The 24,936-nt window shown below is 37.2% G+C and overlaps 1 protein-coding gene across 1 annotated transcript; it reads right to left on the bottom strand.

Moving 5' to 3' along the window:
- Window positions 1-1,845: 1,845 nt before the first annotated feature.
- Window positions 1,846-24,247, bottom strand: LOC129746604 (uncharacterized). Its single transcript, XM_055740342.1, has 3 exons — window positions 24,073-24,247; window positions 23,702-23,884; window positions 1,846-2,294 (listed from the first exon to the last, which is right to left on the bottom strand). Exons 1-3 carry the CDS (start codon window positions 24,119-24,121, stop codon window positions 2,068-2,070), a joined length of 459 nt encoding a protein of 152 aa, XP_055596317.1. The 5' UTR covers window positions 24,122-24,247; the 3' UTR covers window positions 1,846-2,067.
- Between the last annotated feature and the right edge of the window lie 689 nt (window positions 24,248-24,936).

Consider the following 24,936-nt stretch of genomic DNA (forward strand, 5'->3'; position numbering starts at 1 on the left):
AGAGATAGAAGCTTTATACATAGATTTCTTGTATTTAGCCGAAAAGTCGTCAGTTGAACAGCCTCACATTTTTCTCGTGCATTAGATCAAATAGATTTTATCATGTGTTAGACGAATATTGAGAAAGGAAGAAAGAAAAAGATTAAATCATTAAAACAAAACAAAAACTAACATAGTTGGAAACTCTCGTCTGTTATCATGTGCGATGTAATCCCTTTAAAAAACGCAGAAAAATGTAACCATACATAAACCTAAAAAGTAAACTAATCAGTATAAAACAAAAACAGACAGAAACAAATTGTTCAAAGCAGCAAAACCTAAAACAAATCAATTTAAAATCCAAATTGAGCTAACCAAAAAGCTAGCATAATGGAAACAAAACCTAAATGTAAACAAATGTGTCTAAAAACCAAAAGAAATGTGAATTCTGTGCGAAACTATATTTGTACAATAAAACCTGCCATTTCACATGATTGCTTTTGTTTTGATCCGAAAAAATCCTTATAAGTTCCGCTGTTGAAAGAGTAACTGAAATTTATTAAAACTTGGTAGCATCCATTCAATGCAGCTTTAAAGTTATAATAATGTGGAATTCATCTGAATAATTCATCCACAACAATACCACTCAGAATCAAGTAGCATAAATCATTGAGACTCAACCACCACACCACCCACTAAAATTATGCAAAGAAGTTGAAGTGACAATCCTTTCAATCCGTGCATTGTTTGCTTGCATTGGTTTCATTTTTTCATCCTTTACAACTCTTCTTTGATCTACAGCAACTCAACTGACGGAAGCACGAGGAAGCCAGCATCCGGAATCTCAATTCCGATTCCTCGCAGTTTTAAAAACCGGTACCTACAATTTTCTCTATCCCTCTTTTTTGCACCCACCGCTTTAAATTTTTTCCACAGAATTGCTGAAACAGGACTTGAAAAAGGCACCAGCTACCTACTATCCCGATAACCGGAAGTGCTGCTTCTCACGAGCGCACCGTTGTTCGTTGTCGGAATTCCTGTTCGCCGAGCGCTGATACCGTTTAAAGTATGGGAATGTCTGCGTTATACCTTTGGTTTTTTTCTCATCCGCTCACTTTCTCACCCGTCCCGTATTTGAAGTGGCACTCAAGCGAGGGTTTCATCGTTTTTTTTTTCGTTCAGCACTCCCTGTCGAGACCCGCCATAATCTGTTTTCATACCCATCATCATAATCATCGTAGCCCTGCTGGAATTTTCGCTTTCATCTATGGATACCCGGATTAAGGATACCGTTGTGCGTCAAACTTGTAACGATTTCAAACGCTAATGTCTTCTTTTTTGAAATCCTTCTCAAAAACGACAAGTGATCCTGTTGCGGAAAAAAAAGTTAATACTTTTAAGCTAAATAATTATATGATTTATCTGAAAGCAGGCAACAATCGAGCCCAGGACGGTTTTCCTGTTGACAACCGACCGCGCGATCTTCTACCTGAAGTTGAAGGTAAGTTAAAGCAGCGTAATTTACCCGGCTGAGCATTTTCCGCGTGAAACCGGGCTGATGCTGATGATAATGGTCTGGTCTTGAGCAAATTAAACCGAAAGTCTTCTGGGACAAAATGAGTTTTGTAACCTCGAGAAGAAAAAAAACCTCCCGACTAACTGCTAAGACTATTTCCCCTGGAAAGATTAAGGGGAGGCAGCGTCTTGATTGCAGAGCATGAATAAGTAAGCATAAGATAAGAATTGTCTATTTGTGACAGGATAAGAAACGTTCAATCTCGAATTACCCTGCCACGTGTTCCTGATAACTTTAAAGATTCTGCTTTACGAAAGCATTTAGAAACGAAATGAATTCTCTGTATTCACTTAATCAAAATCTAGTTAAAAACTTTTTATTGGTCATTTGATTTAAAAACAATACTTGACAAAACGTCTATGTACGTAACTACTTATTTTGGACGGATGGATTCCGGCAGATCGACGAAGGCACATCGAAGTTCGATTTAACGTTAAAAACCTACTCACTACAGTTAGCTTAAATGGAATGTTTCGATAAACTCAAAAAATAACCCGTTGGCAGTTTTTCGATCATTGTGCATACAAAAGTCTCCCCACAAGAGCACTCATACCCAGCAGACAGGCTAAAATTGTGATGGAAATGGACTTCCGGCCGGCAGCGTTGCAACCGTCTTCGGCACAGTAGCACTCCTCCCAGTATACCCCGTTCTCGTACACGCCCCAGTTGCAGACACCGGTTACACCGGTCTCGGATACGGAAGCACACCGGCGGATCACCTGCCGCCATCGACCGTCCCCTGGAAAATAAAAAAGGACAATGATAAACTTTATGATTTCTTGAATTTATTTTGATTTAAAATCATTCATAAAACCAAAATACTAAAGCTATTTCATATGTAAATGGACTCGTCAGAAGGGTTCCTTGATTTTCGTCATGATCTTCGCCCAAAGTTGGTTACCTTCCGGGATGTCACGGAAGCATTCTACCCCGAGAAGGTCTACTGTAAACTTTTTTTTTCATTTCGAAGCGTTGGCTGGCAAATGGTGGTTAATGTGCAACACGAGGCCCTATAGTGGTCATATCACCTCCTTCAACTCCTGTATCTCAACCTCCCCGTTGGGTACCCGATTACTCGCTTCCTAGCCTGCACAAGCGAGTAATCAGGTACCCAACCCCGGTGGATGCTTTGGTTGCATGCAGACTGAGAAGGTGGCCGCACGCGTCTGTTCCCCAGGTCAGGGTACAGTTCCCGACTTGAAATTGTTACGGAATCCGAAAGAAAAGACCGACCTGGATCTTTGGCGACGACTTTTAGCATGAAAACACGGACACCAATTGGAACTTGGAACGTTTTAACCCTTGCCCAACAAGGCAAACTGGAACAACTTGCTAGAGAAGCTAGCCGCCTCAAGCTTGAAATTCTGGGACTGAGCGAAGTCCGTTGGCCTAACACTGGAGAACACAAACACAGTCTGGACAAGTACTGCTTTACTCTGGCATACGAGAAGAACACGCTACTCGGGAACGAGGAGTTGGTTTCCTATTAAGTCAGCAGGCTTACGCGGCCCTCATTAGATGGAAACCGATAAACGAAAGGATAATCGTAGCCAGATTTAGAACACGGGTTAGAAACCTTACAATGGTCCAGTGTTATGCGCCGACTGACGTTGCCGACTTGCAGGAGAAAGAGCAGTTTTACAGTCAACTGAACAGCGTGGTAGAGAAAATTCCGAAGGGTGACATTCAAATCCATTTGGGCGACTTCAACGCAAAGATTGGCTCCGACAATCAGGACCTTGAGCGCATCATGAGGCGCCATGGTCTAGGACAGATGAGCAAAAACGGTGAGCTGTTAGTAGAACTTTGTGTCAACAACAACATGGTGATCGGTGGATCGCACTTCCCCCCATCGACCAGCACATAAGGTCACTTGGGTATCCCGAGATGGTCGAACAGAAAATCAAATTGACTACATCTGCATCAGCCGAAAATGGAGAAGGAGCCTTCTTGATGTCCGCAACAAACGAAGCGCAGACATTGCATCTGACCATCACCTCGTCCTTGGCGGAATACGACTGAGAGTTGCGCGTGTCCAACGGCGCGAGGAGAAAGTCGGGTGTCGATACGACGTCCGTCGGTTGGAGAATCCAGAGGTCAAAAGGGCATACGTTGAACAGCTAGAATCCTGAGCCGGAGCTGGAAAAGGCAGTTAAACGAGCTTGTAGACGAGACAAGAGAGCCTGGACAAACTCCCTAGTCGAAGAGGGAGAAAGAACCGCCGCCAATGGAGATATCCGATTACTTTATGACATTTCTCGCCGCCTCAGGGGTGCAAGGACTAATGCACGAATGCCGCTGAAAGACCGAGCAGGTCAGTTATTGACCGATCGAACAGATCAGCTCAAACGATGGACTGAGCACTTAGAACAGCTCTTCCGAGTCACGAATAGCGATGGCTAACAGAACGCGCAGCTCAAAGCGCCAACAGTAAGTTGCATAAATGGCGTCAACTCGGAAGCGCCCTCGCTGGCTGAAATAGAAGTGGCAATCAAAAAAATGAAATCCAACAAAGCACCAGGGATCGATTGCTTCCCTGCTGAAATGCTGTCAGCCAAATGTTGCACCGTCTTTTCGCTGACATCTGGGATACTGCAACATTCCCGGCCGACTGAATGCAGGGTATCCTCGTAAAGGTCCCGAAGAAAGGAGACCTGACAGAGTGCGATAACTGGCGAGGCGTCACGTTATGATCTGTACAACCCTCAAAGTACTCTGCAAAGTGATCCTGAACAGGATCCAGGTGAAAATCGACGCTACACTCCGACGGCAACAAGCTGGATTCCTATCCGGACGATCATGTGTGGACCACATCACAACGCTACGAATCATACTGGAACAAATCAACGAATGCCAGGACTCTCTTCTGCTGGTTTTTGTTGATTTCGAGAAAGCATTCGACCGACTTAACCATGAAAACATCTGGGCGGCTCTAAGGCGACGAGGGGTCCCAGAGAAACTAGTCCGTCTCACCGAAGCACAATATGAGGCATTTTCGTGCAAGGTCTTGCACGATGGTGTCTTGTACGAACCAATCCCGGTAACTGCTGGAGTGAGACAAGGATGTATCTTACCACCGCTACTTTTTCTCATCGTAAAGGATGAGATTCTGACTGGATCGATCGACTGTGCACCGAACCGAGGATTGCCGTAGAATCCTTCAAAAATGGAGCAACTGAACGACCTTGACCTGGCTGACGATATTGTTTTGCTCGCCGAAACACAACCGGATATGCAGAGCAAACTCGACGACCTCACAGAAAGTTCCAAGGCAGCAGGTCTCAAAGTCAATGTCGGAAAGACCAAGTCGATGGAGATCAACACAGCCAATTCCTCCAGTTTCATGGTAGCTGGGCAACCAGTTGAGAAAGTGGAGTGCTTCCAGTTTATTATGGTTAATCACTAAACTATTTACTATGGTTAATCACTAATCCATTTACTATGGCTAATCACTAAACCATTACTATACTCATCGATTACCGCCTAGTTAACAAAAAGATTATGCCAGATAAATTTCCCCTACCAAGAATTGAAAGCATTTTAGCAAATATAATTGAAACAATATTCACCACATTTATTTTCTTCATATAATGAGAAGGCGACACCATCAGCATCCTCTAGCGGACAAAATGGAAGCATTAATTCGAGAAATTCGTCTAACTTGTGAATATCGTGTATTCCGACTCGACTTGATCAGGGATGCCAGTTATAATAAATGAAATTGTTTGTTTCTATTCTTGCACCATAAAAATTTTAGTAAACCAACAAATTTAATTGTTTCAAAAAATACATAGATTTGGATGCGCATAAAGTGTTTTTTTAAGAAAAAGATTTTAAATTCAATCGGTCAACTGCTTAACTGTTTATCAAAATTTTGCTCACTAATAATAGTTAAGGAAAAAAATATCACGAAATTTACGTAGAAATATCGTTATTTTCTCTTTACTAGATGACGGGTGTCGCTTTTCAATTTGGCAAAAATGGGGTTTTAAACGATTCGTATTAAAAGATGGTATTGTTATTGTCTCATGCTAGATTTTTCTTGTTAATATTTGAACATTTTCAAACAAATTGGTTTATCATTATCAAACTATAAAGTTTGTTGGATCATTTATCAAATGAAGCTCTTAGGTCAAAGGACATTATACCGAGCTTTTATCCAGCAATAACATGACAATAATCTCTCTTGAATGTTTATAATTAATGAATTGATTAAAAAAAATCAATGCTAACAAAGCGTTTCCGAAATGCCAGTGCTCCAAAAAAAACAAAGCTCACAACTAATATCCATGTTTTCTGATTATGGACTTGGAATCATGCCTGAGAGACTTGTGACATATCTTCTGAAAAACATGAAAGAAGTAAAGGCTGGTGGTGCGCATTTTGAATTCATTTCTTAAATGAGCGGAATTTATTTTTTTATGTGTTCCTAAACTAAACAAAAAAAGTGATGAAAATATGTTCGGACAGCATCCCTGATCAGCATTTTGACAACTCCAGATTAACATTTTGAAAGGGCACAGATTGATTTTTTTTTATTAATTGAGACAAATGTATGCAACAGAATTGTTTTTTCTTTCAAATTCAAACCAATTGTACTGAAATAAATAAAAAAAAACTCTTTCGATTCGCAATGAATAATCGGAATGCGATATATTTCTTGATGTTTTCCCATCATTTATTTGTGCACGTGAACGCAAAACAAAAATCTAAACAAATAAAAAATCACAGCTGAAATAGTTTCACAGAAACTATTATCAAGGAGAAAACAAAATTTAAGCACATTTTTTTTTTAATTAATACGAAAACTGTGAAAATTAAGCATCATGTCATTTGTTATTACCAAGAAGGAAAAATTCTGTCCCCGCCATGGAATGTGACGAAATTACATTGGTATTGGCATGTACATTGGTTTTGAAATGAAACGTTTTTATTATTCTTTACTATTGCAAAACAAATGATATTCCAAAACACAAAAACTGTTTAAATATAACTAGGAAAAATTAAAAATAATCATTTTTGAATTTCAATTTTTTTATTATTTATCTATATTTAAATTTCGTCTCTTAGCTAAGCTTTTAAAATTTGTATTAGCTTCCGCTTATTTTGATTTGCCTTTTTGTATGACATATTCTAGGTAACGGATCGTTGTTAAAAACTCGAAATAAAGACAAAGATGAAATAAAATTTATGGAATTTGATTTAAAGAAACTAAAAGGCGCAAATGTTTGATTAAGAATATGTAGTTTGATTGCTTTCTCGTTAAGTGTTGGCGGAAATTTGCAATGCAAAAGTGTAAAATCTGTGCAGGCAGATTTTATCGCGAATGTCGTAAATCAATGTATTTTTAGTTATTTATGAAGTCATAATAAAATAGTCATTTATTACGAATTCTGGATCTTAAAGTTTTTGATTCTAATAACATTCCCTTTTCATTTTTTCTTTTTTTAAACTTTGCGCTAAATCGATAGGAATATTACAATCACGATGTTTAAGAGTATCAGCAGCGGTCAGGTGTCAATGCTATAATAACACTCAATTTTGACACTTGCTCCTCGGTATAGAAAAAGCAAGCCAGGAGCCATATTTGAATACCGACCAGCTCCTGATTTGACGGATGCTAACAAAAGGAAATAGCATCAAAAAACAACAACACCTATCGGAGCGTCACCAGTGGCTAAAATGAAAACCAGTTTAGCACTTACCGGTGCGCAAATGTACTGCTAAAGCTAAAAAAGGACCTAGAATGTGTCCGGGGTTAACACCTGGGATAGCACTTACCGCTGCCGATGCTTCAAGGGTTTAGACAACGTTTTAAGAATTGTAAGAATATGCGCTGTTAATAATTCATATTTATTCAAATAGTAATCATTTTACTTCCGCCTTTTCTATATGCTACACCACACTTTTTGCGATTGTCAATTGAAAAATCAGGACACCTGGCATCTCTGATCAAAGCTCCAAAAAAATTCACAGTGTAATAGTTCCATTTCTGTCGCCAGATAGCGCTATTCGTGTCTCCCGATTTCTCGTTAAGTGGTGTATATCGGTTCTAGTATATCTGATTTTAGATCAACTTGGTAGAGCGAAGTATTTTAGCACACTAGATCTGATGTCAGGATTTCATCAGATCCCATTGGAACAGGATTCTAGAAGATTTACTGCATTTTCAACGAATTCCGGTCACTATCAATTCAGAAGATTGTCGTTTGGATTGAATGTTAGCCCGAATAGCTTTCAAAGAATGATGGCGATCGCAATGGCTGGCTTAACACCGGAGCGTGCGTTCATTTACATAGATGACATTGTTGTCATCGGGTGCCCATTAAGACATCATTTGTAAAATTTAGAAAAAATCTTTGAACGTTCAAGATATTATAACCTTAAACTGAACATTTCAAAATGCAAATTTCTTAGGACTGAGGTCACATATCTCGGTCATAAGATAACAGACAAAGAGATATTACCCGATGATTCGAAATATGAAGCTATTAAGAATTTGATTTAAAGAAACTAAAAGGCGCAAATGTTTGATTAAGAATATGTAGTTTGATTGCTTTCTCGTTAAGTGTTGGCGGAAATTTGCAATGCAAAAGTGTAAAATCTGTGCAGGCAGATTTTATCGCGAATGTCGTAAATCAATGTATTTTTAGTTATTTATGAAGTCATAATAAAATAGTCATTTATTACGAATTCTGGATCTTAAAGTTTTTGATTCTAATAACATTCCCTTTTCATTTTTTCTTTTTTTAAACTTTGCGCTAAATCGATAGGAATATTACAATCACGATGTTTAAGAGTATCAGCAGCGGTCAGGTGTCAATGCTATAATAACACTCAATTTTGACACTTGCTCCTCGGTATAGAAAAAGCAAGCCAGGAGCCATATTTGAATACCGACCAGCTCCTGATTTGACGGATGCTAACAAAAGGAAATAGCATCAAAAAACAACAACACCTATCGGAGCGTCACCAGTGGCTAAAATGAAAACCAGTTTAGCACTTACCGGTGCGCAAATGTACTGCTAAAGCTAAAAAAGGACCTAGAATGTGTCCGGGGTTAACACCTGGGATAGCACTTACAGCTGCCGATGCTTCAAGGGTTTAGACAACGTTTTAAGAATTGTAAGAATATGCGCTGTTAATAATTCATATTTATTCAAATAGTAATCATTTTACTTCCGCCTTTTCTATATGCTACACCACACTTTTTGCGATTGTCAATTGAAAAATCAGGACACCTGGCATCTCTGATCAAAGCTCCAAAAAAATTCACAGTGTAATAGTTCCATTTCTGTCGCCAGATAGCGCTATTCGTGTCTCCCGATTTCTCGTTAAGTGGTGTATATCGGTTCTAGTATATCTGATTTTAGATCAACTTGGTAGAGCGAAGTATTTTAGCACACTAGATCTGATGTCAGGATTTCATCAGATCCCATTGGAACAGGATTCTAGAAGATTTACTGCATTTTCAACGAATTCCGGTCACTATCAATTCAGAAGATTGTCGTTTGGATTGAATGTTAGCCCGAATAGCTTTCAAAGAATGATGGCGATCGCAATGGCTGGCTTAACACCGGAGCGTGCGTTCATTTACATAGATGACATTGTTGTCATCGGGTGCCCATTAAGACATCATTTGTAAAATTTAGAAAAAATCTTTGAACGTTCAAGATATTATAACCTTAAACTGAACATTTCAAAATGCAAATTTCTTAGGACTGAGGTCACATATCTCGGTCATAAGATAACAGACAAAGAGATATTACCCGATGATTCGAAATATGAAGCTATTAAGAATTTGATTTAAAGAAACTAAAAGGCGCAAATGTTTGATTAAGAATATGTAGTTTGATTGCTTTCTCGTTAAGTGTTGGCGGAAATTTGCAATGCAAAAGTGTAAAATCTGTGCAGGCAGATTTTATCGCGAATGTCGTAAATCAATGTATTTTTAGTTATTTATGAAGTCATAATAAAATAGTCATTTATTACGAATTCTGGATCTTAAAGTTTTTGATTCTAATAACATTCCCTTTTCATTTTTTCTTTTTTTAAACTTTGCGCTAAATCGATAGGAATATTACAATCACGATGTTTAAGAGTATCAGCAGCGGTCAGGTGTCAATGCTATAATAACACTCAATTTTGACACTTGCTCCTCGGTATAGAAAAAGCAAGCCAGGAGCCATATTTGAATACCGACCAGCTCCTGATTTGACGGATGCTAACAAAAGGAAATAGCATCAAAAAACAACAACACCTATCGGAGCGTCACCAGTGGCTAAAATGAAAACCAGTTTAGCACTTACCGGTGCGCAAATGTACTGCTAAAGCTAAAAAAGGACCTAGAATGTGTCCGGGGTTAACACCTGGGATAGCACTTACAGCTGCCGATGCTTCAAGGGTTTAGACAACGTTTTAAGAATTGTAAGAATATGCGCTGTTAATAATTCATATTTATTCAAATAGTAATCATTTTACTTCCGCCTTTTCTATATGCTACACCACACTTTTTGCGATTGTCAATTGAAAAATCAGGACACCTGGCATCTCTGATCAAAGCTCCAAAAAAATTCACAGTGTAATAGTTCCATTTCTGTCGCCAGATAGCGCTATTCGTGTCTCCCGATTTCTCGTTAAGTGGTGTATATCGGTTCTAGTATATCTGATTTTAGATCAACTTGGTAGAGCGAAGTATTTTAGCACACTAGATCTGATGTCAGGATTTCATCAGATCCCATTGGAACAGGATTCTAGAAGATTTACTGCATTTTCAACGAATTCCGGTCACTATCAATTCAGAAGATTGTCGTTTGGATTGAATGTTAGCCCGAATAGCTTTCAAAGAATGATGGCGATCGCAATGGCTGGCTTAACACCGGAGCGTGCGTTCATTTACATAGATGACATTGTTGTCATCGGGTGCCCATTAAGACATCATTTGTAAAATTTAGAAAAAATCTTTGAACGTTCAAGATATTATAACCTTAAACTGAACATTTCAAAATGCAAATTTCTTAGGACTGAGGTCACATATCTCGGTCATAAGATAACAGACAAAGAGATATTACCCGATGATTCGAAATATGAAGCTATTAAGAATTATCCAGTACCCAAAAGCGCGATTTGTTGCTTTTTGCAACTATTATCGTAAATTTGTCGAAAATATCGTAAAAATTGCGTACCCTCTGAACCAACTGTTGAAGAAAAATACAATTTTTGTATGGACAGAAGAATGCCAAAAAGCATTCGATTACTTGAGATACCAACTAATGTCACCAAGAATATTGCAGTACCCGGACTTTACCAAACAATTTATACTGACGACAGACGCCTCTGACATTGGATGCGGAGCCGTCTTGTCTCAAATTACTGAAGCGGGAGATAAACCGATTGCTTTTGCAAGCAAAACCTTTATTCCTGCTGAACGAAACAAACCTACAATTCTAAAGGAGTTAACAGCCATTCACTGGGCTATTAACGATTTCGAGTCATACCTGTATGGCAGACAATTCACAATAAGAACAGATCATAGACCTCTTGTCTATCTGTTTAACATGGAGAAACTAACGTGAAAATTGACGAGGATGCGTATCGATCTAGAAGGATACGATTACGACGGGTAAGGAAAACGTAGCAGCAGACTCATTATCGCGTATTGCTTTTACATCAGAACAACTTAAGCTAATATTTTACTAGTTAATACGAGATCGATGACGAAAAAATCGATATCTCAGAATAAAAATAAAGAAAATAAAAATAATGAAAATGAAAAAAGGGAGTCTGATCAACCCCGCATATATTAAGCCGAAAGTCCTACGGAAATAAAGAATTTACTAAAACTGTCGACAACCGTAGTGGACAACCTAATAAAATTCAACGTGAAAAAAAGAAACAAGCTTGTCGCACAAGTGTATCAAGATGTAAGAAATGGAAGTCAGATACTAGAATCTGCTCTTCCAGAAATTGAGAAAATCACGAAATCAAGACGTACGCATAAAATAGCGCTCTCTACAGAAGATATAATTTTTCAAATGGTACCTTTAAATTACTTTAAAATAGTGGCAAATAACATTTTGAAAGATTTTCAAATTATTATCTTTAAGTTAAACGTCAAATCCGTATTGCTGTACGGGTGCGAAACTTGGTGCCCATATGCGGAACGACGCGAAAACTGCAAGTATTTGTAAACCGCTGCCTGCGGAATATCATCCGCGCTTGGTGGCCGGCAACTGGATCTCGAATGAGGAGCTACATCGCCGGTGTCATCAAAGGGCGCTAGAAATCGAGATTCGGGAACGTAAGTGGAGATGGATTGCGCACACGCTAAGGAAAGATGAAAACGAGATTTGCAGAGAGGCGCTAGATTGGAATCCAGGTCATCGAAGAAGAGGCAGATCCAGAAACTCGTGGCGGCGAAGCCTAGCCGCTGAAATCCGAACTGTCGACGAGAATCTTGACTGGGACCAGGTGAAGACGCTGGCTCCGGATCGTCAACAGTGGAGGTCTTTTGCCACGGCCCTATGCACCGGAGGATCGGCGCGGGATTAGAGTGTCCATTTCCCGGCCATTTTAGCGTTCACGGGAATCGGAAAATTTGACGAACCTTTTCCCGGGAATTCCCGGGATCCCGGAAAAAATTAAAAATTAAGCTTTCAACATGAAGATCTTAACCATCTACTGCGCACGAATCCTTATCAATATGGTATTTAGACATCTAAGTATTGCAAAACATTTTAAACTTTTTTAATGCATCAAAAATTCAATAAGCAGCCCAAGACTTAGAAAAAAGTACTTTAGCCGACAAACTGGTCTAATTCTAGCCGCAAAAATTTGAAATAATTGAGAAAGATGTTTCACTATCGATAGAAGTTAGTTAGCCAGACTTCAAGTTATTCATCGAATATCGTAAATTTTCAGATAACTACTATTCATTTGTTTCACAATATGTCAATTATTTGCTGTTGATTTTGCTACTGTCAACAGTATCCGAAACGAAAGTTCTAAATGATGAGTGTTGCAAAATAGAACATTCAGATTCTTTACGTAGCGTTTCATTATTGGAATTGTTTGGTGTTTTAGATTCTTTGTCGTTTTTTTTCTGTTACACTAAGTTTCGATCGGAAAAAACATGTTTAATTGAAATCTATGTACTAACCAGACTCAAGGAAAATAATATTTAAAACTGAGTCTTCAAGGTATCATTTTCCTTGCTCAATCTGATTCATTTTTCCAATTAGATTGTCTAAATTTTTAGTAATTTAGCACTTTTTATTGGCTTCGGGAATTCCCGGGATTTTTCACGCGTTTCCCGGGATTCAGGAATTCCAGAATTTTTAAAATTCCCGGGAAATCCCGGGTAGGACACTCTACGCGGGATCATTAAGTAAGTTAAGTAAGTTGAGAAGTTTCAACTATATCTACGTGGAAGGGAATTCGAGTTGAAAACAGACTAGAAACCCTTAACTGCAATTTTCAAACCCACATCAAAACCTCCTGGTCGGATAGAAAGTTGGGTACTCGGATTGCAGTCATTCGGATTTCGAGTTATATACAAACCAGGAAAACATAATATTGCGGACGCCCTTTCAAGGTTGTCTATTTCTGATTAATCAGCTGATGTTGATGATTCAGATGAATTGATTTACGTAAACGAATCAGTTGCTGTAGATGTTAGTGAGATTAAAACTACAGTTATTGGAGACTCTCAGCTAACATATCTGAAGGAGGCTATCGAATCAAATAACTGGTCGAATGTTACGGTTAATTCTCACATCAAAAAGTTTATACCTTTCAAAGGTGATCTGTATGTCGTCAAAGGTATCGTGTATCTCGTTTAGTAATTCCGAAATGCTTGCAACAGAGAAGCTTGCAGCTTGCTCATGGTGAAACCTGGTGAAACAGCGATGATATTACGCCTTCGAAAACGCGTTTGGTGGCCTGACGTGGACAAAGATGCTAGAACATTTGTGAAAAGTTGCGAAGGTTGTCGGTTGGTTGGTCGGCCTTCTGCGCCAGAACCAATGAGGCGTAGAGTAATGCCAGATGAGCCTTGGATCGACGTAGATATGGATTTTCTTGGCCCCCTTACCACCGGTGAATGTTTGTTGGTAATCGTGGACTATCATAGCCGTTATAAGGAAGTTTGCATTATGAGGAAAACCACTTCTGAGGAAACCATCAAGCAGCTCGAGCCAATTTTTGTGCGTTTGGGTTATCCCAGAACAATAACGCTCGATAACGGCAGGCAGTTCGTGAGTACGAAATTTTCAAGTTATTGGCGGTCCAGAAATATTGTTTTGAGCCATATATCCCCATATTGGCCGCAGGCGAACGGGGAAATAGAACGACAAAATAGCTCTCTTCTAAAACGTCTGAAGATAAGCCAGGCTCTTAAACGCGACTGGAAGGACGATCTCCTTGAGTACCTCATGATGTACAACTCTACTCCTCATTCGACCACCGGCAAACCTCCTTCCCAACTGTTACAAAACAGGATCATACGGAGTAGAATATCATCACTGAAAGACATCGAAACAGCTCCACCGAGGGACCCAGAAGCTGGCTATAGGGACCTCCTAATTAAACATCGAGGAAAAGAGCGCGAGGGTGAACGCCGTCACGCAAAACCATCTGGAATACTGGAAGGCGATAAGGTAATTGTCCAATATCTGTTACCAGGAAACAAACTCCAAACGACTTTTGCTCCCACCCGGTTCGTTGTATTAAGAAGGAAAGGAAACCAGGTAGAAATTCGAGATAAAGACGGGAACACTTATTTACGGAACACGGCTCATCTTAAAAAAGTTCTTGGAGATGATGACGGTCAGGATGGGCAAATAGCGAAGTCGAGCCAGCTATTTCCGGTGATCAGAACAGGCCTTCAAGATCCATCCATCCACCTCATTGGCACCACGGTTTTGTTCTTGATTAATAAGATTCGACCATCTTTCCTGTTCTTTAAACAAAAGGAGATGTGATAGTTAGGACTAATTGCTAATCTTAGCAGTCGGGCAGATGAAAATTATTATTAATATGTCAGTCGAACCAAACAGTTGTTTAATAAAACTCCTATTCAAGTTCTCATTCAAAAAGTACTTAATTCTTTATCATTCCGAAGATCGTGAGCTTATCACAGGACGATTTGCAAAAGGGCGTTTTATGGTAATCATCGAAGTCAACCGAAGAATATTACGGTAAGCCAGACAAGTCAGTTACCGTGTGCTATAGGTGCAACCAGAAAGGGCATTACGCTGTCGAGTGTCCACAGAAACCGGACAAGCACTCATCATTCATGGTGCGAAATCGAACGATTCCTGGATTTTTGATCCCGGTTCTTCATCGCACATGTGTAACAATCGAGAGGTACTGGCTTATGCACTTCCAGTAAAAGAATCTATCATCGTGGCTAACAATATGAAAAGTTCGGTTGTGGCCAAGGGAAACACAATACTCCGAGCTGATGTCTTAGGTGAGTGTAGCACTTTAAACATAAAATAAGTTATATGAATTCCAGATTTGGCGACGAATTTATTGTCCGTAAGCCAGATTTGAAGTTTCGGACATCGAGTTGTGTTCACGAGAGATTCGTGCACGGTTTACAACTCCAAAGACGAAGTGCGATGGGCGATCAGCAAGATGGACAAACTTCGTCGGTATGGCAAAGACGTTGCATATGCGGCAAAGCCAAAAGAAGATTTTGCATGGTGGCTCAGAATGATGGGGCATTTAAATAGACCCACAGTGAAACATCGGACGTGGGAAGCTAAGTCAGAAGCATGAATTTTCGACGGTCATCCAACTGGGACGAAAGACTGTCGCATCTACAATCCCCGGACCAAGAAGGTGCCAAAAGGTTGCAACGTTGATTTCAAACGGTTTCAATTTCGCACGCGAGGCGACGAGGAATTTTTCCGATTCCCCGAGGCAGATTCGAATATTGAAAAAGGGTCCGAAATGAGGAGGGCAGACAAAATGGTACAGCCAGATTCAAGGGTCATTAACCCGAGTGGTCCGTTATACGGAGAGGTCAACAAAGCAGTTTTCGGCAACAAGTCCGAGTTTGACGATATTAATGGCTAAAGGAGAAAACCATCGAACTATACCATGTCGCGTCAACTAATCGAATGTCGGAAACTCATCAAGGCGGCTCCGGTACAGAAACTACAGGAAGTCAGATCCTTCCTTGGAATTCTCGATTACGGGAGGATGTTGATCGTAGTAATCGGAGAATAATTGATTGGTAATAGTTAAGATGTTTAAGAATTGAGAATAAATCACTCTTTTTAGTATCTCGTTGAAACCACTCGTGTTTTCACTTACTATGCATTATTTTCCATAAGTTATTGTCGTGATTTTACGAATCTCAATTCAGAGATTCACTTAAACACACGTCTGTCGCTCACAAGAATAGATCAATGACTGACTTTGTTTTGTTTGTTTGTCAAGTGTTGCCAAAATAGCAAACGTTGTCATAGAAATTTATTTTATTTTATTTATCTTCAGTGTTGCCGAATACAACTTTTATTTTATTTTATTCTTTATTAAATTTGATTTATTTTCTGTGTATCCTTCATCTCATCCCTACATTCCTTCTCACCTCTATTCTCAATTAAAACTTTTCACGCGTCGACTTTTTTTTCTTTAGAGCAAAATTTTATTTACCAAATACATATCCTCAATTTTTATTTCATATTCCACATCTTTATTCTCCATATTAAACATTTTATTAAATGTCTGATTATCCTTCATCTCGTCTCTACATTCCCTTTACAGACTTTTGTTTTTTTTTTAAATACAAAATTTTATATCCCAAACAGAGTTGCAAGATTTCAGATAATCATTTGAAATTGATACTCACCGTGATGAGTATCAATTAAGCAGCACAATGAATTTCGTTGTGATGCTCAAAGCTTTCGATGTCAAACGAAATTCACTGAGCATCACATCTAGAAAAAAATCAGGAATCCAGAATCCCATTAAAGAAATCTTCAGCTATATTCCCCACTTTTTCCCCTACTATTTTTTGACGACTGTTAAATTTGTAACGAATCTATGGAATATTTGAATGTATCATATAATGTGATTAGCTTTTCACACTAGCGGCACGCCAAGTTGAACGACTCCAAACGCTTTGATATAAAAAAATAAGAGCGCTTTAATGATTGGAGTTTATTGAAACTTTTTAATAACGAAAGTTTCAAAGCTCGTGGTACCTATGTTTTAAAAAGTGTCTATGTACACAACACACTACCTTATAAGTGTTGACAACAACACTTTAATTTTATAATATTATTTGCAAATACGGCGCTTTGGTACCAAACAATTTATAACATAATTTTATAGTCAAGACGACTTAAATAAAAAAATATAAAATTCAGTCCTTGACGTTTTGTTGGTTTTCAAAATTAAAAGCAACAACATAATATGGGATTAAAAGCAACATTTCTAATCGATTTTCTGGCTATTTGAAATCAGTAAAATATGCTTAGTTAGCTAAGCATAGAATACATTAATAGAAAAATCGATATTTGTTTTAACTCTCAAGGGCTGAAATTTTTACAAAAAAAAGGTCAAAACTAAGTTTTTTTTAGTTTTTTTTTGTATTTTCTTGGCTGTTGACATACAAAAAAAAACATATGTTGAACTGTAATATGATCACAGTTATCAAATTTCACGCGGTCCCTTCTTCAGAGCATGTTGTGTACGAGTGAAGGATATCTAAATTTGGAAATATTAATAAAGATCATGTATTCTAACAAATATGCATCTATACATTAAGAATTAAAACCTACTTTTTTATATCAACTAAATGAAAAAATAGAAGCCGTGATGTCAGTGATAAGCTGTCCTTTGTTTCAACTTTTATTTAAATCTCTTTTCAAACAATTTTTTTTTAAACGTCCTTGATCCTTTATATCCCTTCTCTGTTCCAAACTACTCATTGGTAGTTTAATTTTCTGCCGAATTTTTGACAGTACTAGTCACTTAGAGACTGTAAAAGATCCGGAACAACCGTAGAGAAAACCAATTTTCGAAACCAATCTTAACATTCCCGATTTCACAAAAACCACTTCAAAATGATGTACTAGGCTGTGAATGATCAATTAACAGTCTAAACTAGCCATTTTTATAAAATTGAACAGTGTTTTTTCCAAGGGTTTCACGAATTTCTTTTAAAGGGCATTTTTAAACGTACTCAAAAATCGTTAAAAAAATCCAGCTATGACAATTAAAGAACAATTCATTTCTGATGCATGTGTCTAAAAGCTCATAAGACAATAATGAAAAAATTAGAATTAAGGCCGCTTAACAAAAGAAGCGATTTTACAATTACTCCAAATGGTATTACAATAATATTTGATCAATCTTAATATTCAATGGCACATTATTATTTCTGTCATATTCTTTTTTCTATTTACAATTCTATAAATCTTCTGCAAACGCTCTTAATAGAATAAGTGAATTTATCGGACATTAGATAGGCTGGTATGAATCATATCCTACTTTTTGGTGCAACGATCATGTTTTCTACTTTAGAAATTTCCCACAGGGAATTTCAAACATCACGCGAGTCGAGATAATATTTGAAAAAGATCCGTGACCGGTGCAAATAAAACCGGCTTTCTTTCTCTTGAAAAAGAAAATCGTTAAAATGCATAAAAAATCATTAAAATGTCTTTTTTAAATTGGAATAAAAAAGATTAACCGTTAGGATAGAAGCTACAAACCGCCGCTTCCATTTGAAAGGGAAAATTTTGATATTTCTTTATTACTTTTTATTTGGTTCATAGATGCTTTTCATATGTGGTCGATTTCAGCCGGTTGCATAAGCTGGGATGACATGCGTTTTAATTGGAATGGTTTTTCGTTGGTATCAATCTTTTTTTAATTTTTATATATTATAATTTAATTTGTTTGGAAGATTAAGAAACTATTTTCTTCATTTATATTATAACTCTACATAGCTACCTATAAATTCCAACTTCGTTTTTAAGGTGGCCGCTACAAGTAAAAGCAAAGCATAGCTCGAATGCTTTGAATAAAATCATAAATTTTTTTTTCTGAAAAATTGACAAAAAAAACTTTCGGTAATTCAAAGGTACTAAATTTGTAAAATTAGGCCCGGTTGATCCTTATAATTTTAATTCTGAATTTTAGTGTTTCCCAGCTTAGTTGCCTTTGCGGTACTTTTTGTGTTAATATTTATAATAATCAAATATTTAGCTATTCAGATTTTGCTATATTTTTTTTATAGATTCTTGTAATGTCCAGAAGATTTGAGATGTTTTTTTCTGGCAAGCACATTAAGCCATTGGGGGTTTTTTGATGAATTTTGAGCTTGGGCATTTCAATGTTTGCGGTTCTTTTCCATGATCGCAAAACTTTGCATCGACGTTTTTAAGATATTTAAAAGTACATTACTGTAGGAAATACAATTTCATAACTTGCATGTCTTAAATCCTCTGAATACGAGCGAGACTCATCAACATATTTGATCATAAAAACTTTTTGCTCATCCTGTAAAACTTTCATTAAACTAAGACATAAATATTATAATCAGATTCTTACAAGTCATGATAATACATTCTTCAGAAAGATGTTTTAAAATCAAAACTTTCATTCACAATCAACGTTAACGTTTCACACTGAGATTCAAAAAGGAATAACCTCACTCGATAAAATATTAACTGAACGAGATTTCGCAACTTTGCTTAAGACATAAATAAAAAAAAAACTGAGCTTTTAATAGTATGTTCTCTATAAAAATGTTTAAAAAAAGTATAACTGGCCTTTAACATTCATCAAGTATAACTAACAGTTTTTAAAAAGTCGTGGTATGTTCAGCTTTTTCTGAACTATAAACTTGTTTCATTGTTCAAGAGCTTGCACAAATATTATTCCATGGCATCTCTGCCTTCCAAAAAGTAGTTTTTCTGCTCGTGATTCTCAGTCTGAGAAAGCTTTGATATTCAAGACAAGAACCGTTTGTGATACTCACGATGAGATTACCTAGCATCACACTGAGATTCAGAAAGGGAAAATCTCACTCAAAAAAATCTCAATCTCATGAGATTTCGCAACCTTGATCCCAAATATCCCTCATCTCAATTCTACATTCCATTCTCTGCAAAAGCTTTTCAAATCTTTTTTTTCCTATTCTTCATTTCATCCGAAAATATTCTTCACAAAAGCCTTCCCAATTTGTGCTTTCCCTGTCGCTCTGCTTTTATTTACCAGAGCCAGAACAATCAGAAAAAAAACATTCTTAGCAACAGCTTTCTCAAACTGTGCTTTCCTTGTAATTCGAAAGTATTCTTAGAAACTGCCTATCCAACCAGAAGGCTTATTCAAAACAAACAATCAGCAGCAGTAGCCTTAAAAATCCAAATCAAAATAAAAAATTAGAAGCGGCAGCCTTAAAAATCTGTGCTTCTTAAGCCAATTCTGTCCTTTTTCCACCAGAAGGCAAAATTAAAACAAACAATCTACAACAGCAGCCTTAAAAACTGCGCTTCCAAAGCCAATTCCATCCTTTTCCACCGAAACACCAAATCAAAGCAAACAATCAGCAAAAGCTGCCTGAAAATCTGCGCTTCAAAATCTATTCTGTCTTTTTCCACAGGGTGGCCAAATCAAAACAAACAAGCAGCAGCTTTAAAAATCAGCGCTTCTTACGTCAATTCCGTCTTTTTTCACCGGATGGCCAAATCATAACAAACAATTAGCCGCCATTGTCCTGAAAATCTGTGCTACCAAAGCCATTTCGTCTTTATCCACCGAAAGGCCAAATCAAAATAAACAATCAGCAGAAGCATTCCACCTGTTTCCACCGGAAAGCCAAATCATAACAAACATAATAGAACAATTCCGTCTTATTCCACCGAAAGGCCAAATCAAAACAATCAGCAGCCTCAGCCTTAAATATCTGCGCTTCTAACGGCAGTTTCGCCTTATTCCAGCGGAAGGCCGAATCAAAACAATCCGTAGCAGCAGCCTTAAATATCTACGCTTTCAACGACAAATTCCTTCTTATTCCACCGGAAAGCCGAATCAAAACAATCAGCAGCAGCAGCCTTAAATATCTGCGCTTCTAACGGCAATTCCGTCTTATTCCGCCGGAAGGCCAAATCAAAACAATCAGCAGCAGCAGCCTTAAATATCTGCACTATTTTTGCTGATTCTACCAACCATGCCATTCATTGTCGTGATTTTGCGAACCTCAATTCAGAGATTCACTTAAACACACGTCTGTCGCTCACAAGAATAGATCAATGACTGACTTTGTTTTGTTTGTTTGTCAAGTGTTGCCAAAATAGCAAATTTCATTCTATTAATTATTCATTCTATTAATTAAATTCTATTAATTATTCAAAATTCCAAGTAGGGACTTCAAAACAAAAAATATTTGAATGAATGGAAAATATTTCAATTAACAAATGCTTTTGAAACTAAATCTCATTTACATTGTAGTAAACGAAAATAACTTAGAATCAAAATTCAAATGATTGTTTTTGTTTTAAAGCATTAAGATTTTGAATTAAAGAATTTTCAAAGAAAACGAAGAAACATGCATTTAAACCAAAGGAATTTTTATTCATCAAAAATCAAAGAAAAAATCACTGTTTTGCGGCACTTTTCTTTGAAATAAAGAATCTTTTCGCTAAGTGAATGTACCCGTGCAAGGAAAATCGGAGTGTGCTGTCAGTTTTGAACCGTTTTTCTTTGCCATGTAGGAGAATCGCATTAAAGTAAAAAATATCATTCAACAAAAAAGTTGCCTCTACATTTCGACATAGAGCTCAAAATACAGAAACATTATAAATAAGTTTTGAATGACAAACATTTTGAGATTTTAAGTAATGGAATGGCGTAAAGTTTGTAGAAATCGGTAACGTAGTTTCTGAGATACGCGTTGCAAGATCTGGCGTTTTCACTTGATTCTGGGGCTGGGCCTTATGCATGCAGTTTAACTCGAACATGATTTTTACATGTCTTTACTTGAGAGGAATTTTTCTTTCTTGTAAAAGTATTTGTACATACAATTATTAAACTCGCTTTTCAAATTATTTTTCCCCAATAAACTGGAATATGTGGGATAAACCATTTAAAAGTAAAGAAATTCCGGAAAAAGGAACTGAAATGAATTCCTAACAGAGAAGGCCCTTTAGTAGGGTTACCATATCCTTCAACGCCAAAAAGAGTACGTTGAAATCATATTTCAAAATATTTTGGAGAAACGGGAGAAACCAGGAAATTTAAATTCAAACAGTGACAATTAGTTGCTAATTATCATTTTCCGTTGAAAATGCAAAGGTAAATCAATAACAAATTCCACACAATAATGCTGAGTGCTAGCTTTGAATTTTTAACATCATGTTCACGAAAAATTAGTAACTTAGAGAACAAACCCAACACGTGATAAGTGTTTAGCAATCTGGAGATCTACTGTTAAATCTGATTACAACAAACGGAAAAACACTATGAATAATTAAAAATCTTTAAAAAATTTCATCCAAGTAAACTTCTCTCGGTTATCATATCGGCATAAAAGTTGTGTACCAATAAAATGTTAAGAATATATCTGAAAACGTTGCATAGAAGATTTCTTACCTGGCAATAATGTCTTTTCAAAAAATACTTTTACAAATTGAAAGTTTTCGTTTTTAGTTTTTGTTCATTTTTTTGCAGATTTTTAGTGAAAAATCAAAGGGTCGTTAGCTTATTCGAAAGAGAACATCGTAAACATGAGAAAATGTTGCATTTCAAAAAGAGTTCAAATTGCTGTTGTTCTTTTTGCTAACTGCTTAGGCGCTAACTGCATATTCAAATGCGCTGATTGCCTGCAAAGTTTATTTCGATGCCTGGGAGAAGCCCGCTTTTCTTAAAAGCGGGTTTAAAACGTTCGAAGCTGTTGTATTTTACTTATAGAAAAGTACTGCTGATGAAGTGGTAGACTTGTCTTTAACGAAAAATTTAGATTTTAATCGATTTGTGATGCTTTTCATTTTAATTTATCGATTGAACAACTCAACAAAGTAGAGAAACCTGAAACACCTTGACATGAATGCATAAAGTGTTGCATTCCTTTCGGAATCCATGAACATGTAGGAACATAAACTTTAGACCTGGAAGAAAAAAGTTCGTTTCCCTGATAAAATGTCTTTCAACAAAAAAGAGTTCATTTCGCAAGATTTTACAAAAAGAAGAGTACGCTCAATTCTCAGTCGAAAAAGAGTACATCGGTATCGAATTTTGAATACGGCGAATGCGCCAACTGTAAACAAATCCAGATTATCACATAAATGCGTTAAACTCTTTATTTTACATCCGAAAATATGATCTCCTTTTAATTTTTCTTATTTTAGTGAAGTTAAATTTAATTTTTTAAATAAGGCGAATAGCTTTTTTATGAGTGTGTAATCCCACAGTTCATTCGCCCATTTCCCCTCAAAATTTCGTCGCGAACAAAAGGGCCAATAGTTATTTCGAGATGGAAAAAGGGCACTGAAGTTTTTGAAATTTGTTTTCCCAGGACGAGGAAGAAGCACAAATCAGCATTTATAAGATCGTTGAATGTGCTAATGTGTTAATGTGATCATTTGGACCCACTTTCAAGCCGAAATTTGCTGGAATATTGCTTCTTTAATGAGTGATCCAAAAGGCGAACAGTCATTCTGCAATTCAAAAGGGCGCTCCAATTTGGCGAATGAACAAAATGAGAGCATCAGTCTGTGGTAAAAGGGCCTACAGTTATATTTATTAATTTTTTGAAGTAAATAGATCGATCGGGTGATGAAATTAAATCAATTTGAAAGCATTTTAGCGACTTATTTAGGAAAATGATTGTACGCAGCTAAATAGGAAATTGATTTTATTTTCTGAAACTTGGAATGCGTTTTTCTCAAAACAAAGGTCTTGGCGCATTCGCCGTTTTCAAAATTCGATACCGACATGTACTCTCAAAAGAGTACGTATGGTAACCCTACTTTAGACTAAAAACCCTTTTAACCCTTCACCTCCAAATAGCTTATGCACATTATTTATGATTTCCAAGCTGATAAAACTGTTAAAGAATGTCATGTGTTTTCAAGTATCTCTTATTGAATTAGCTTTCCAGTTAATAGGATAAAATTTATTACTTACAAATAAATCCTCGTGGACTCTGCTGCACCACCTTCATACAGAACGATCCCGGCATGTGGCTTTCATCGCTGTTGCAGTCGATGGCAATGTTCTGGGTCCGGTTGAAGGCCTTGTATGCGCCACAGTTGTCCACACCCTTCGGGTCCGTTCCCGACGAACACTGATAGCAACGAATGGCCAGCGCTAAAATATGCAAATTGATCCAGTTAGTTTAAAGGTTGAATTTATTGACGCTTAATCGCCTAGAGTGCATGGGAGTGGCACCTACATAGGTACACATTTGTGGTAGCTTAATTCACTTTAGACGCTACGCGTAAATCGTACTACGAATATAGATGACTCACTTTTGAATTTAAAACTTTAGTGCTTACCTGAGCTGAAGACTGCCGAAAGAATTAGGAAACACAGCGATTGGTTCATTTTAACAGGACACCTAAGGAGATTCTGGAGAATTTTATGTATAAATATCGCAGCCGAAACGAAAACAAATAGATCTCTCAAGCCATGAATGTTGTGCTTGCACTGTCTCGCGTTAATGATGCAATTTACGCCCAGAGATGCCAATGTGCCTGATTTTTCAGGCGTTGCCTGATTTTTTGAGGCTATGCCTGACAACCTGATAAGCCATTGAATTTCCCTGATTTTTGAAAATATGCCTGATTTTGCCTGATTTTTGCGAATGTCATGAAAAATGAGTAGTAAGGAACTGGAGTAGGTACCATAGCTAAAGTGAAAAATGAAAATGTGGCTGAATCAAAGGAATCGAAAGATTCCCGTTCATTCTTATTTTAAAAAAAATGGATTTAAATGGATCTTTCGATTGCTTGATGCAGTAAATAGAATAGAGTAGAATTATTCGACCAAGTACTCTCACAACACATATTAGAGTGAAAATGGTGAAAATGCGGAGCGATGACCAAAAAAAAAAAAAGGTCATCACTTTGAGCGTAATTTCCGTTATACTTTAACAGCTTTGACGTAGTCTGATTTTGCCTGATTTTTATTTCGTCAGCTCCCTGATTTTCGAAAAAAAATGTTGGCAACCCTGTTTACGCCTCAACAGCACAAACACACGCGCAACAACGCAAACGTCAAACAATTTTGAATGGTGACGGTTGCGTGACGCCAATGACGTCATCGTTTGCTATAAAACCTTTGAAATGACTACGCTATAATTCAAACACGGAAAAAATCATTGATTGATTTGTTTCACTACTACGCATTGTCGATTATAA

Source organism: Uranotaenia lowii, chromosome 2, assembly GCF_029784155.1.
Source record: "Uranotaenia lowii strain MFRU-FL chromosome 2, ASM2978415v1, whole genome shotgun sequence".
Classification (NCBI taxonomy): Eukaryota; Metazoa; Arthropoda; class Insecta; order Diptera; family Culicidae; genus Uranotaenia; species Uranotaenia lowii.